This window comes from Anabrus simplex, chromosome 4 (assembly GCF_040414725.1).
Source record: "Anabrus simplex isolate iqAnaSimp1 chromosome 4, ASM4041472v1, whole genome shotgun sequence".
Taxonomy (NCBI): Eukaryota; Metazoa; Arthropoda; class Insecta; order Orthoptera; family Tettigoniidae; genus Anabrus; species Anabrus simplex.
In genome coordinates, this window is record NC_090268.1 from 121,165,259 (window position 1) to 121,180,102 (window position 14,844).

The 14,844-nt window shown below is 38.8% G+C and overlaps 1 protein-coding gene across 1 annotated transcript in view; it reads left to right on the plus strand.

The window, feature by feature from the left end:
- The window catches only part of dpa (disc proliferation abnormal), a 94,206-nt gene that overhangs the window by 57,734 nt on the left and 21,628 nt on the right, over positions 1-14,844 (plus strand). Inside the window, exons 6-8 of the mRNA XM_067146295.2 lie at positions 6,582-6,824; positions 8,140-8,368; positions 8,460-8,654. Of these exons, the coding sequence (XP_067002396.2) occupies positions 6,582-6,824; positions 8,140-8,368; positions 8,460-8,654 (667 nt within the window). The remainder of the gene's footprint in view (positions 1-6,581; positions 6,825-8,139; positions 8,369-8,459; positions 8,655-14,844) is intronic.

The window sequence follows — 14,844 nt, forward strand, 5'->3', positions numbered from 1 at the left end:
TTGTTTTCACATAATTATCGTACATAAATACCCTATCCTCTACCGTGTACACATGTGAAGGCATTATGAGAATTATACCCCGAAGTAACACTTCACATCTCGAGAACAGTTGAGGCGACAGGTAAAATTACAATGTAACATGGCTGAAGATGTTCCCAACGAATGAGACATGTGCTATTATTAAATAATTAATTTGCTTAAAGCAGATATAAGTATAAAAAAGGTGGATATTTACTTTCATTGATTTAATGTAAACAAGAATTTGATACGGGAAATGAGCTGATTTCTTGCAATCCTTCCCGTGCTGTCGCTGCACCGCTGTGTAACAGGAAGTGATGAGTCAACGGGAGTCAGATAAGCTGGGTGTGCCTGCCAGCCAACCAATGAGAGAACTTACTGTAGTAGGATAAAGAATGATGTCATCATGTTTGTTGGGGTCCACAATAATTCAAAACAAAATTTAGCGAATACAGAGAACTCGGCCTGCACTGCGGTAAATGCAAGCGTGATACCACATCTCACACCTTCCTTCAGTTGATTTTGAAATCCATAATTGTAACTAGACCAGATTTTCTTTTGTGACAGAATTGATGCATCAAACAGTTTCTCAAGCCCAGCTACTTTCCCATTATTTAAGATCATATTTTTAGGATACAGTGATTGAGAAATTGCAACAAAATTATTGCGGTTAGGATCTTTGACTTCCAACGTCTATAGCTTGGACTTTGAAGAATGAACTGCTTAAATGGAAATGCCGTTGCGTGCAGATTTTTCTTAAGGAGTGAGCTTGACCAAGGCATTGTTGATTGCTGCTGAAAAATTCCAGTCACAAATTGCAGAGAAAGTTACTTCAAGCTTATGAAGTTTAAGGTACAGCAAATGAGAGTTTGGATACTGGAGTACCTCAAGATCAGTAAGAAGCTCAACCATCTCAACTGCGTGATTATTGACAAAGACCAGATGTGAATGAAGTCTGTTCACTTCCCGGTCAGTCAGATCCTTAAGGTAGTTAATACTGCAGTTGTTGATATCGTTCATATCAGATGACTTTAAAATGTGACTGTGTTGAAATTACCCATTTAAATAGAAGACAGCATTAAACCATCTGTTCCACTGAGTAAGGACAGGTGAAGAAAAAAGCTCTGCCTCCTTTGAATCCCCATACTGAGACTTCAAGAAGTGTAAATACTTGTTATGCATTCTTGTACTAAAAAAATATAGACTTTACTATTGTTACCACGTGATTCAAATCAGACATCACTGTGACACAACAGTTACCAACTATGTTTATGTACCCAGCACTACACATGCTTAAGATGATCCCCTATAACCACTCGTAATGTTTCCTTAGAGAGGGTCATGTATGGAGCACTGTCACTAACAAAGACGTTCACGGTATCATACGGTACATTGTAGGTCCACAGTGCATCCAGGACAGCACGGGAGCAGTTCGTAGCATTTCCTGCTTTGAGATAGTTCACTGCAGCAACAAACTTCTTCATTTTAGATTCGGCTGGAACGTGGAGAAAAATGACAAACACACAACACCCCATTCTGTTAGTAGTTTTGTCATACAGGGTGTTTATTTTCGTTCCGACTACAGCTTCTGTTGTCGGTCTACAGTGATCAGGTGCAACTTCTAGAAAAATTAAAGAATAATTTTTAGAATTCCATAGACTCCACATTACAACAAAAGAATGTAGCCATAATTACTAAAACATAGCACCCCACTCTGTCGGTAACGGTGCTGATTTGGTAACCGGGACGCACTAATTCCACCATAGCGCAAGGTGATATTGGAAGAAGGAATGGTTCCTGGACCATAATAAACTGAGGAATTGAGTCCTGGACCAAAACTTGATGTCCCCTAGGGAGATTGCAAAGGTGGCGGCCTATGGGTCGTTATTATTAACGTGCAACTTGTCACTTCCATTTGGTTTGTCCAGATCATAACCTAACCTGCAACTGCAATATGGTTTGTTCGAATCACAGCTTCCAGATCGCTATCATTTACTTACGACAGTTTTGTTCATTGTGTCCGCTCGCCACAGTGTTGTATTTATTCGTCCCAGATCCAAACTAATACCAGTTGGGTTGTTCATTTAGGTACATTTTAGTTACCTAGTAAATATTTTTTATGTAGACTTTTGACACATGCCAGCTCTTCATTCAAGAACTCTGTACTCCAGACTCGTAACTCTTGGTTTTCGAGCATTGCAAATCGAATACAGGTAATCCCTGTTATACGCTGATTTGTTATCCGCGATTGCACATATACGTGATTTTGGTTTTTTTAAATCCATTGCTGCCATCTGCTAACAGTATGTGGAAGCTATAATGCCTTAGGGCGGGTTCATACAGTACATGCGTGCTGAACTCTGTAACGTACACTGCGTCGCACGTCAAGGTTAAACGGGGCAAGATCATCTCTACGCGCATCCTCTGTCGTGTTTGTCGAGACGTGAATCATCAATAGAGCTGTGAAGTTGCACTGGATTACTAAGCTATTCACCGAGTTCCGTCGGCATTTGAAAGCACAGTGCCGGACATTGAATATGTTGCGCTGATCTTCAGGAGCTAGCAATTTGCTTCAATCAAGCGACTCGTCTTCGACTTCTACACAATTCTGGGACTTCATATTTACTAAATTGTGTTGTGACTTCGCGCCTGATAGTTTATGCAGGCTGGCTCACTTAACTGTTCTCCGCTTCTCGTAAACATTTTGAGACAGTGCCGAACTTCGCATGTGTTGTGGTAGTATTCAGAAGATTGCGCCTTAAGTGACTGACCTTCTACTTCTTCTAGATTTTACGATTTAAAATCGTGCAGTGCCTATCCCCATTATCTTATATTAATTCTTCAACTGTTTTTGTTAAAGACTCATTCTTTAATTTCTTATTTACCTATGCATTGTTTTTGCATTTTATTCGGCTGATTATGACTCAGATTAGGGTCGAAACCGGTACCGCTTCTGCTTATAATTAAATGGGAATGTAACACCACATTTCTTATTTACTTGTATTGAATAGGTTGAACTACATCATTTGTTATTTCAATTTAATTGTGATACAGTTCAATATGGAACATCATGAAATTTTTATCTTTAAATGAGAAAGGTGAGCGTATTGTTGACATTTATCATGCTTTGGGACTTAGTGAATCCACTGTGAGAACTATTCTTGACAATGCAGAATCAATTCGAAAAACTGCTTAATCTTCTACTAATTTAAATGTCACTAGAGTGACCAAGTCTCGCTCCGAAGCGATGGAAAGAATGGATTGGATTGAGCGTCACAACCAACAACACAGGCCTCTCTCTGTAGCTGCTATTCAAGCTAAAGTCAAGAGTTTGTGTGCAGAGTTTAGTTTATTATTGTGTGTTTCAGTGTTAAATTTTTAAGTGTATAAAGTTTGCATTAAAATGCATTTCAGAAATATGATAATGGTTATTTTTTGTAGAAATGCTAAGAATCTTTGCTATTTTAAGCTTAATGTGTGAGTAAACAGAAACCTAACCATATATTTTACATATAATATGAGTTTATTTACGCAAATTCGGTACGTGCGGCAATTCCGCGGAACGTAACTATCGCGTATAAAAGGGTCTACCTGCAATTGCTTTTGTAAACACACATGTGTGCCTTTGCTGACAAGACCTAGTGTTTACAGTGCACTATGTCTTCTGGTATGGGTTAGAGTAATTTTGTTACTTTCATTGATCTGTCTCTGTCTTATACTTGGCTTTGACAATATGAAAGTGACTAAGGTATGAGTGATGCTAGTAATGCCATTCCTTCTGCAGCCAGTCCCCGCTATGAATGGTGTGAAAATGTTGCTCATAGGGTCAGTTGGTGCAAGCATTTCAGTGGGCTTGGCAGACTGATATGTAATAGAAACGGCTGGCTCGGTGAGGAAAGCAACGGGAAACTACCTCACTCCTCATTTCCCTAGTACGCCTCTTCAGTAATGCCTAGGCCATCTATGACAGTATGACAGCTGATGGCAGAGCTGTTGAGGATCCAGCCAGCCTTAGGGCTGAAGACTGAACATACATACATACATACAAACAAACACACGTGTGCACCAACTTAGTTGGCCATGCGGTTAGGATCGTTTGTCTCTGAGCTTGCATTCGGGAGGTTTGAATCCCACTGCCGGCAGACCTGAAAGTTTCCCATTTCCACACTAAGCAAATCCTGGGACTGTACCTTAATTTAGGCTATGGCGCTAACCCACTTTTTCATTCTTTCATTGAAGAAATCCTTCAGTGTATTAGTGCGATGTTAAACCACTACCAAAAACATAAATAATTGATGAATAAACCATAGAAATCATTGATAAATAGATCCATAGAGCCAGCTGGAAACCTACATAACTGAACTTTGTATCTTCTCTGATAATTTCTTCTATCCAAAGTAAATGTCCCCACTAGACCTCGGATTTTAGGCAAAAACCTATACTTTGTGTATTTATAAGGTTTAAAACTGTGGTCCTATAGTGCCTATATTCCGATAAACTAAAATATTTGCCTACTCGTTTTCAGTATCCTGAACAGTATATTCTTGAAATACTCTTCAAACGAAATCTTAAAAGCAAGAAGATATGAACCACATGTCTCAGAAGTCCTTAAGAACCTCCGACAGTAAACGCCTGTAGTCTGCGTTTCATGAGAGGGGAGACAGTGTCCATTGATTTGCTGGAAACAAAACTCTTAATTTAGTTCTGTAAGAACAGTACGTTGGTGTGATCTTAACTCTTTCACTGTCTTGGTCAGACTGCCTTTCTTCACAGTGTTCTGAAGACTCATGTACATAAACAAGAAATACATAAATGGAAAATTAATTTTCTTAAAAATTAAAATTAATTTGAAGAAGTCCAGGTCTGTGTAATTGTCGGGAATATCTATTTTCAAACCTGCTTGCCCTGTAAATTGTAGTTTATTGGGTATAGGAAAAGAATCTACAAATTTGGAGCAATTTACGTTAGTGTGAAGTCCCACCACCAACGCCTGGTGCTTGTAAAAGAATATCTAGAATACCACTGTCGTCTTCATGACAATCATTTTCATCATTAGATGCACTTGAACTCTCACATTCACTAAATAAATCATTATCACGATACAATTCTCTTTCAATATTATCATCTTGCAAAGAACACGAATCATTAAGCAATGAAGCCATAACGTAAATAAACTGTCTCTCTAGGATAAATAATCAGAGCAGGGCTATTGCAAAGAGAATGTCTTCATGATTCCAATGATGTGCAACATGTGGCATTTGCTTTCGTTTTTTGCTACAATCAAAGAAATTAAAGGAAAGCTGCACAAGCCGAGTACCAGAGATGCCAACTATTACGATTCAATCGTAATAATTACGAATTACCCATCATAATTACACCTTTACGAATCACACACCACAAATTACGATTTTTTGTTGATTTTTAAATCTAAGTTTATGAAGTGTTCAAAAGGAGCTTGAATTCTCAGAATATTATTTTCGGATTTCTCAGTAACCATTTATACCTCTTTCCTGTCCCTCGTTTAAGAATATTTCGAGTTTTCACGCGCTGAACGCAGTGTGTGTTTCCAGTACCGGAAATATAGGCACCTGTGAAGTGGTATATCTTGCGGAGTTGTCTTTGTTCATCACATGATCAGACTGCCTTACAAGTATGCAAGTTCTATTGTCTTTGTTTTGGCGGCAAAATGGTGACAAACTCTGTTTAATTGTGAATACTGTGTGCGTGACTGTTGAAGTATTTATTGCAATTTTGGATGCCAAATTTACATATATTGCTTTTCTAGAATATATGCTAATCGTGTGTTACGAAATGCGAAAGGTTTGAAATAATGAAGCGATTTCTTGCGCAGGAAAATACGTGTGAATATGTTACCGTGACTAGTGACGCTAGTAATAAACCAAAAGTAGTTCAAAAATGTAAGGAGGAATGCTCGAAAGAATGACCCTGTTTACTGCATTCCTCAAAATCTCATTCACACATGGTTAGTACGGTAGTGTGCGTGTGGCCGTGACATTTCAGATGCGTATGATGAGGAAGAACAAGACTGAATTCCGTGCTAATATGAACTTGGAATTGTTAAGTGCTCTGTTAGTGCAGGGGATGCACATGCTATCAAAAGAAAAATCATGTCACCAGTGTACGTTTACCAAACAGGAACTACAAGCTTTCAACGGAGTATGCAAGTTAGTAAGATCTCGGGAAAAAAAATTCTACGACCGCTGCTGCCCCCCACCCCCGTGCCTTAACGGCTGCATTACGAATTGCCTTTCTTGAAAGTTGGTATCTCTGCTGAGTACGTATTTGGGCTGACGTCATGTGGCAGTAATGGGGAGCACTCGGGCTGATAGCGAAGGAATTAAAAGAAAATACTTGATTAATTGCAGTTAAATGTATTGCAAATGATATTAGTAAAAATCTATGTATAAGGAGTGCTGTATTACCATAGACTTTATTTTTCTTAGATTTAGTCACAGTTCACAAATTCATGCTGAATATGTCATCATTGTGGTTTGTAATTATTTTTAAATAATTACCTTCCTTCATTTTTTTTATTTTTGCAGATATTGATCAGCTAATCACTATTAGTGGAATGGTTATCCGTTCATCAAACATTATTCCTGAGATGCGAGAAGCTTTCTTCAAATGTATCGTCTGTGGTTTCACAACTGTGGTTGAGATTGATCGTGGCCGTATTGCAGAGCCCACTTTGTGTACCAATTGTAACACCAACCACTGCTTCAGTCTTGTTCATAATCGCTCCCAGTTCACTGATAAACAGATGATTAAGTTGCAGGAGTCACCAGGTTTGTTTTTATTTATAAGAGCTATCATTTAAATTTAATGGTTAGATGCTATACGTGTTTTACTGGAGATTAGCTTTTATTTTTCCTTTTTTTTTTTAAACAAATAGCTTAATTTACTTTTCTTCTCCCTTCTATAATTGCTGTTAGGAAGGGATGCTCTTGTCCTTAAATCAGTGATTACCACCACCAACAACTAACAGATATCTTCTTTCTAAATAACCACACTAAATACATTTATCTTAACAAACAACATGGTGCATATTTGTCTTGTGATAGCCTAATCATGGATAAGGAAAAAGTCTTGAAAATCCTTACTAATGAAGACAGAATTAAAGTCTGTCAGCAAGTTGAATGGCATCCATATCTTTAAGCGCGTAGAGTTGGCGTGAAGTTGAAACTTGCACCTTCCAGTTTTGACTCAATTGCTTGAATTTGTCTTCATTGGTCAAAGTTTTGTTCAATTCAAAATGGCAGCCAAAGTCATTCTGTTGCAGTCGCACATGGCCGTGTATAACCTCCAATTTATTGGCTAAGTGTGTGACGAGAAAAATAAAGTTTAATAACCATCTGGTCCAAAATAAAAGCCTTCTATTAACATTTGTTTTAGAAAAAGTGTGATCTGCAGTAATGTTTCAATATTTTTGTGGGACCCGTTCATATGTTTTCATATTTGTTGTTTGGTGTTTTTAGCATTTTTCAGTGCACTATTATTTCATACGCCCCAGCGGGATAAGTTTTCGTATTTGTTCTCTTGTGTTTTTCACACCTTTTAATACTCTTTTTCTCGTAGAGTTTTCACTCTACCCATGGATATACGACGTAAAATTCCATTATGACAGAAAGAATCGTATCTAGTGTTTCCATATCCCAGTTGTATAGTTTTTATTCGTGTATTCAGGTAGTACGTTTTCTCACTTAACACGTTCTTTCTCCTTGTCCCCTGCAGAAACGTCTTAATGAGGTTTTACTGTACTTAATTTTGGAGATAATAGGTCGTGTTACTATGGAGTGACGGTTTCCAGTAAAATATTTGTTATTGCTCTGAACATGATCCGGGTTGCAGGTTCGAAATGCATGATCATACTATTAGCATTACACAACCTGGTGTCCCCAAAATTAAGTATTACAATGTCATTTGGTGGTCATAAAAGTCTATGTCTTAAGGTAACTCATGATAGTTGCTTGCAGCTGTGAAAAGGTTAAAAGTAAATGATTCTGTAGCCTCTTTTTTTTTTTTTTTTTTTTCAATGTTTACTTATGTTTTGTATGTTTTAATTATTCTCTTCTTCTAATCTGTTTTGTTTCCATATCCCAGATGACATGCCTGCCGGTCAAACTCCTCACACTGTGGCATTGTTTGCTCACAACGACTTAGTGGACAGTGTTCAGCCTGGTGATAGAGTTACAGTCACTGGTATTTATCGAGCAATGGCTTTACAAGTGAATCCCCGCATGAGGAACGTGCGCTCTGTCTACAGAACTCACATAGACGTGGTGCACTTCCGTAAGGTGGACACCAAGCGGCTGTATGAACAGGAAGATGGGTACGTAGGAGACTGTGGAACACTTGCAGTAACAGCAGAGAATTGTGTTAACAGTGTTTGAAACATTCTTATTATTTATTTTTATTTATAGGAAAGATCACAAGTTTCCTCCTGAGAGAGTTGAGTTACTCAAACTTCTTGCCCAAAAAGACGACATATATGAACGCCTCGCTCGCGCCATTGCCCCCTCCATTTATGAGAATGAAGATATAAAAAAAGGAATTCTGCTCCAGTTGTTTGGTGGAACAAAGAAAACCTTTACTAATTCTGGTAGAGGTCATTTCAGGTTAGTGTTCACTTGCTCATTGAAGTTGAAGCTTGCATCTAATATAATAAACAAGGTTAGTGTGTCACTTCCGTGTTCCTTTTTAATTCTTAAGTTCACACGAGGCAAATGCCGGGGTGTACCTTAATTAAGGCCACGGCCGCTTCCTTCCAATTCCTAAGCCTTTCCTATCCTATCGGCACCGTAAGACTTATCTGTGTCGGTGCGACGTAAAGCAAATAGAAAAAAAAATTAAGATTAAGTAAACTTAGTGGCTAAGAATATAGGGTCCGTTGATAACGGATGGTATGTGCGTATTATTTTCCACATTGCATTGAGTTATCTATGTAATATGTAGTACGGTATTTTCTTAAGTCTAACATATGATGGATGATAGTTGGAACATGACCTCAAACATTCTTTACAATTACATGGCTTTGTGGTTAGTTTGGGATGCACGGTGCCATTTGTGATGTGCACTAGGGAAGATCAGGAAGACCTCGTATAGTTGCATGTCGTGCTTCCTCGGCTATGGTCTTAGATAAGTTTGCATCATCTCTTCAGAAGTCTACTACACGATGTGCTTGGGAGGCAGTGGTTGGCATTGCAGGTTTACAACGCTTTCTGAAAGCTGCCAAGTGGAAATTGTATGTACCAAGATTATTGCATGCATTGAGTGAGGACAATCCTGATCGCTGAATGGAGTTTAGCAGAATCTGCAGGGGCACTGGATAGGACAAAGTACATTTGAGTTTCCACCATGTTCGCCAGATTTAACACCTCCGGTCTTCAACATTTGGGAACCTTGAAGGATGTTGTGTATCGCAGGAAACCACCGTGCTGGAGGCCCATCAAGAAATTGCAACAGCATTTATGGAAATCGCTGAGGTCACATTGACAAACATTCAAGCAACCATTCGCTGTTGCCTCTGGCAAGCATCAAGATAGGTTCTCTCTTTGCTACTTCAGGTATCGTAAAACATGCACTGAAGTAAATGTATTAAATCTGTGATATGTACAATGGAATCTCGATCATTTGTTCCTGGAAACTACGTTTTCAAATTACATGGTCCCACGAGCATCCTAATTAAATAATATTTTTAAAATCCTGCTTTATCCCTGCCTCAAAGAAGCGATTTCTCACATCAACTAGCCAGATATTTCTGTCTCATCAGTGCTAAATTCTCGTACAAACGTTTCAAGAAACAGTAACTCACCAACGGGGAGCTATGGCATATCTATGGATCATTGTCAGGGTGTCCACCTGTACAGAGTTAATTGTACAAAAATGTTGATGTATATTTTATATTAATTGCCATTTTTCCACGACTTTCTTGCAGCTGATGATAGCGCTAAAGAAACGCCAAAACTAGTACAGTGAAACCTCGATTATCCGTTCCAGGAAATTACGTTTTCCTGGAATATGCGTTCGAATTGCGTGGTCCCGCGAGCATCATAATTAAATCACGTTGTAAAAATCCCTCATTATCCGTTCCTCGAAGAACCTATTTTCCGAATCAACCGTCCAGAAATTCCTGTCCCATCAACGCTAAATCCTCGATCAATCGTTTTCTTAATAAACTGTATCTAACGAAAGGATGCCTATGGCATACTTATGGATCTTGGCGTTAACGCCTCGTCATTGCGATAATTAAGCAAGTACTGTACTGGAAAAGCGATCGGCGGTGAACTTGCGTAAGGGGGCATCATAGCATCGCAATCAGGTGTTATTGTTCAGAGAATCTCAGAAATCATAAAGCAGGGAGTGGCCACAACAATTGTAAGGAGACACGGCGCATTTCGACAGCTCTGCTTGAAGACGGAACGAGTTTCGTCAAATGATCGCACTTATAAAACATCCACATTATATCCAGGGTTAGATGTTTATATTTTTACTTTTTTTTTCGATCGTATTGCCGAACAAGTTTTCGGCACTTTCCTCAGGGCACTGTAGAGGAACTGGACTTCCAGGCAGGAATCGAAACTGCTCATTCTTAACACAAATTTTTGTATTTTAATATCGTGCATGGTTGTGTTAGCGAGACCAAATCACATGTTACCTTACATTAAAGAAGAAACCCATGGGAGGTCTTGCGATTGCCTATTACTGTCTTGGTCCTAATGTAAGACTGGGAGGCCTAATTTACGCAGTACAAGATTTCCAGAAACTGACTCTGAACAGTGTACCGGAGACCAAATTACAATGAAAGATTAAGAAAAGAAGGGATTTCACCATCATGTTGGGCACTTTTGTATCTAATGTGCTTTATTTTATTAGATGAGAGAATTAAAAACTACCTCCTTGTAGTCGATTGTCGTTTGGCTTGGCGTTATTAGATTTTTCAAAGAGTTTGGTTAATCATAGTTGATAGTTGCTGAACTGAAAGAAGTTTTCACGGGAAACTGACGAAGATTCCCCTGTAAAACTGAATATAAAATATCGAGATTTTGAACTCGCGTACCGGTAATTAATGCGGTTTCACAGTCTAAACGTGCCTGCCTCTCATCCAGAGGGCCCCGGTTCGATTCCGACCAGGTCAGGAAATTTTTCCTGGATATAAGGGCTGGTTCCAGGTCCACTCAGCCTGAGGAGCTATTTAATGGTGATATGGCGTCCCTGGTCTAGAGAGCCAGGAATAACGGCCGAGAGAATTCGTCACACTGACCCTGCGTCACCTCGTAATCTGTAGGCCTTTCGGGCTGAGCAGCGGTCACTTGGCGGGCAAAGTCCCATTGGGGCTGTAGTTTGGTTTGGTTTGGTTTAACTGTTTTTGTAAGATTATAATTATACATATTTCATTTTTGTGATGTTTAGCCAAATTTGTTGATGGTTTTCATTCATTCCCAGATTTTCCGTTTTCCCGTGTTGTACGTTTTATTTTCGAGGTCCATCGAAAAACTGAGAAAAACTGCTAAATGAAGGTAATATGTTGTAATACATTCAGGCAACATTATTTTGTTTTGAATAGTTGGAACCTCTAAAAACTTTATAAGTATTTGTGATCTCGGTTCAATACTGATAAAATAAAAGGTGAATTTTCTCGTGCTAAATCTCGAAACGTGACCGCCATCCGTATTGTCTACATAGCTACCTCACTTGGCGTGAGTGGTATAGGTTTAATAAATTAATAACTGTATTTTAATGACTGAAAATTATTTATTATGTCATGAAGGGAATGCATATTGTTCCTGAAACATGTTTGGTAGAATAAATAATTTTCAGTTATTAAAAGTGTATTGACATGGTGGACCCAACAAAAACTATTTTAAATAGTTTCTTTAATAGATTTAGACAAGTCAATACAGGCTCAAATAAAATACCTATTATAATTAAGTTTATCAACAGGTATATCGGTTGAGCGCCATCTCAAAACCTCACAAATACTTATAAAGTTTTTAAAGGTTCCACCTATTGAATGCAAAACAATATTGCCTGAATGCATTACAACATATTAACTTTATTCAGCAGTAGTAGGTCTATAGGAGTTAGTTGTACAAAAATGTTGATGTATATTTTATATTAATTGTCAGTTTTTCACGACTTTCTTGCAGCTGATATGGCGCTAAAGAAACGCCAAAACTAGTACAGTAGAACCTTGGTTATACGTTCCCGGAAATTACGTTTTTCCCGTATTATCCGCTCCTCAAAGAAACGATTTCCCGGATCAACTGTCCAGAAATGTCAGTCCCATCAACGCTAAATCCTCGATCACGCATTTTTCAATAAACTGCATCTCACGAAAAGGCGGCTATGGCATAGGCCTACTTACGGATCTTGGTGTTAATGTCTCGTCATTGCGGTACTGGTAATTTGAGGGAGTACTGTACTGGAAAAGCGATCGGCGGCGAACTTGCATAGAGGACCATCCTAGCATCGCATTCCTGTGGTATTGTTTAGAGAATCCGTGGAAATCAAAAAGCAGAGAGTGTCCACAACAATTGGAAGCAGACAGTGCGCATTTCTTTGACAGCTCTACTTGAACAGGAAACGAATTTCGTCAAATGTTTGCACTTGCAAAACGTCTAAATTATGTCCATGGTTAGATGTTTATTTTTTTTACTTTTTTCAAGTGTATCGCCTAACAGTTTTTCAGCATTTCCCTCAGGGCACTGTATAGTCACTGGGCTTTCAGGCTGGAATCAAATCTGCTCCTTAAGTAAAACAAATTTACAGTAGTATTTTAATATTATCGTGCACGATTATGTTATCGAGACCAGAACAGATGTTGCACCTTACATACATAAAGTCATGTGAGGTTTTGAGATTGCCCATTACTGTTTTCGTCCTAACATAAGACTGGGAATTTTATGTTTTTGTGTTAAAATGTTGTGAAAACTGCAGTCGTTTTATTTGCGCACGTCACATTTAAAGCTTTGTATCATTTCGCACTCGTACCGACTTGTACAGCGAGCGCTTCCCAGCTGAGCTCAAGGTCGCGAATAATCGTAATTTCGGAAATGTTAATGACATTTTTTCTCTCCAATTTGATTTTGATTAGTGACGGGCAGAATTGAATTTAATGCATTTGAGAACTTGAAGCTCGATACTTACATACGAAACCATATTCTCGAGTTCAACATAACCTTGAAAAGCCGATGTAGGCCTAATTTACGCGGTACAAGATTTCCATAAACTGACTACGAACAGTATACCGGTGACCAAATTACAACGAATGATTTTAAAAAATATATTGCCATCATGTTGGGCGCTTTTGTATCTAATGTGCTTCATTTTATTCGATCAGAGATAGAGAATTAAAAACTACTTGTGGTCGATTGTTGTTTGGCTTGCTGTTGTGGGTACCGCATTAGATTTTTCAAAGAGTTTGGCTCCGGCTAATCAAAATTGCTGAACTGAAAGAAGTTTTCAGAGGAAACTGACAAAGTTTCCCCGGTAAAACTGAATGTAAAGTTTCGAGATTTGTAAGTTGCATACCGGTAATTAATGTTTGAAGCCGGCCCCGCGGTCTAACTTGCCTGCCTCTCACCCAGAGGGCCCGGCTTCAATTACCGGCCAGGTCAGGCATTTTTACCTCGATATGAGGGCTGGTTCCAGGTTCACTCATTCTACGATTACCTTTAATTGAGGAGCTATTGAATGGCGAGATGGCGGCCCCAGTCTAGAGAGCCAGGAATTACGGCTGAGAGGATTCGTCACACTGACCATGCGTCACCTCGTAATGTGCAGGCCTTCGGACCAAGGGTGGTCGCTTGGCAGGCGGAAGGCCCATTGGGGCTGCAGTTTGGTTTGGTTTAGGGGTGTTTGAAAGATTATAAGTATACATATTTCATTTTTATGATGTTTAGCCAAATTGTTGATGGTTCATTCATTCCCGGATTTTCCGTTTTCCCGTGTTGTATGTTTTTTTCCGTGGTCCCTCCAGAAACGGAGAATCGAGGTTCCACTGTACTGCTAAATGAAGTTAATATGTTGTAATATATTCAGGCAACATTGTTTTGTATTGAACAGGTGGAACCTCTAAAAACTATAAGTATTTGTGATCTCGGTTCAGTACGGATAAAATAAAAGATGAAATTTCTTATGCTAAATCTCAAAACCTGGCTGCTATCCTTATTGTCTACATCACCTCGTGGTTAAGCTACCTCGCTCGGCGTGTGTGGTATAGGTTTAATAGTGTTCAGTGTAGATGTAATTTTATTAACATATATAGTTCATCTGTGTACCATACCCCAGTATAGTTTGTGGAAGACAAGTGGCGAGAATGTGACTCGGCAAAAATTGGCACCGTGGTTTCTTCAGAAAACTTTGTCCAAATTAATTTAGTCAGTAAAGAAAATCTTTTGCCTACATCGAAAATTGACATAGGTTATGCTGCTAGAGCAGCATTTTGTGGCACTCCTGGATTAAATTATAGAGATATATTAGTGTTTCGCACAGATTGTCTAAGAGGACGGATAGCTTTGTGCAAGAAGTTACTGGAACGGTTACCGCTGGTATATAAACTGACTGAAGGAATTTCTTGTTTCGATCCAAGTGTAGCCAAGCAACCTCTCAGCAGCAAACGGCTAAGGATAGCTTTAAATGCCTTTGTTGAAAACAAATGGATCTCGGGTAATGAAGCCGATCATATAGAAAGGGAGTTCACTTCTGTTTGTGAGAATGATACTTTCATAGAAGTAGTGAATTCTTTGTCTTCAAAATACCAGAGGTTATATCACTTTTGGCTCCACAGTGTTTTGCCAATGGTAA